This window comes from Palaemon carinicauda, chromosome 6 (assembly GCF_036898095.1).
Source record: "Palaemon carinicauda isolate YSFRI2023 chromosome 6, ASM3689809v2, whole genome shotgun sequence".
NCBI lineage: Eukaryota > Metazoa > Arthropoda > Malacostraca > Decapoda > Palaemonidae > Palaemon > Palaemon carinicauda.
This window is the reverse complement of record NC_090730.1, coordinates 58,138,276-58,139,665: the sequence shown is the minus strand read 5'-3', so window position 1 is coordinate 58,139,665 and position 1,390 is coordinate 58,138,276. Positions and strand designations below refer to the sequence as shown.

Genomic DNA, 1,390 nt, shown 5'->3' with positions numbered 1-1,390 from the left:
TTGGGGATCCAAAGGTGGCTACTGCCATTGGACAGATGGTCAATATTGTTTCCAATCAGCCTGGTGCTCACTGCTCTCCCTATAAAGTAAATCTACTATGTGCCTTTTGACTAGAAAATTTACCAGAACCTATGTGAGCTCAACTTACAAATATCAACATATTGCCTCTGAAGGCCCAAATGACTAGAATAGACACCCTAATGGAAAGCTACTTTCTCTTCATTAAGCACGCAATCAACACCTGCACTCCTGACGAAGGGGACAACCATTCAGTATTAACAGAAGCTAGGGTGAATGGTGCAGGGCCTTAATGCAAACATCATGACATGCCTAAGTAGTGACAAACCTGCCTGCCATCCACCTATGCCACGCCATGTTTACATACAAACCATTGCTCTTACCAGGCTCTAAATCATGCCTCTCAACCTCAGTTACGCTACTAATATTTCAGAATCTGTGCTGTTAAATAGAAATGTTTGACTGGATGTCATAGTCATAATACTAATTGTAGACAAGCTATCACCTGTGGTTGAGGCCTAGCTGTTTACTCAATTCTTCTTTTTACACTATACAAGAACAAATATGTGCTCTCCAGAATGTGACCATCTTGAAAAAAAGAAACCCCTATCTAATACTACTGCTCTTGCCTTTCTAGTGCCAGCCGCAATAATCTTTTTCTACATTAATAAAAGTGGCATTTATGTGGGGGAAATACTCAAACAGAGGGTCAATGGATCGTCCCTTCAATGAGCCTTTTTCAGTAGTAAACTATCAATAAGGGAATCAAGGTATTCTGCCTTCGACTGTAAACTATTGAGGGTTCATTTGGCTGGCCGTCACTTTTACCGTTTATAGGGAATGTTCTTCGACATTCATCTAGACCACATGACCCTTGAGCACATATTCACTTTACAATTCAATGCCTGGCCCGCCAACCAACTCCAATATTTCTTTGTCATTTTTTAATACATCTGCATCCTCCAACACATCCCTGGTAAATTGAATGCTGTCGTATACTCCCTTACCAAAATTACAGTGGCTATCGTCCACCTGGGAATGGCTCACAATGCCTCAAAAGATACCCTATAAACTAGCCTCGAGTACTATGTCTACGGGAATTTCTGCAAGTGTATGCATATGGAACACCTCACCATTGATGACTCCAGTACCACACTCTTCTGTGACCTCAGTGTTGGTAGGCCATGCTCATGGCTACTGGCCTTCAAGCACTAACAGGGGTTTCAGTGGATCTTTAACCCCTCTCGCTGATCTACTACAGAGCTAGTAAAGTTGACGTTCAAATTTTATAATATTACAAAGGAGACCAGGGACTGGGATCATACCTGTACTTTAGCCTAATTCAAATGTCCATCGACACACCTGTTCAGGT

At 41.9% G+C, this 1,390-nt stretch overlaps 1 protein-coding gene across 1 annotated transcript in view; it reads left to right on the top strand.

Annotated features, from left to right (window-relative positions):
• Positions 1-1,137: 1,137 nt before the first annotated feature.
• The window catches only part of LOC137643007 (uncharacterized), a 14,044-nt gene continuing 13,791 nt past the window's right edge, over positions 1,138-1,390 (top strand). The window contains exon 1 of the mRNA XM_068375863.1: positions 1,138-1,195. Within this exon, the coding sequence (XP_068231964.1) occupies positions 1,138-1,195 (58 nt within the window). The remainder of the gene's footprint in view (positions 1,196-1,390) is intronic.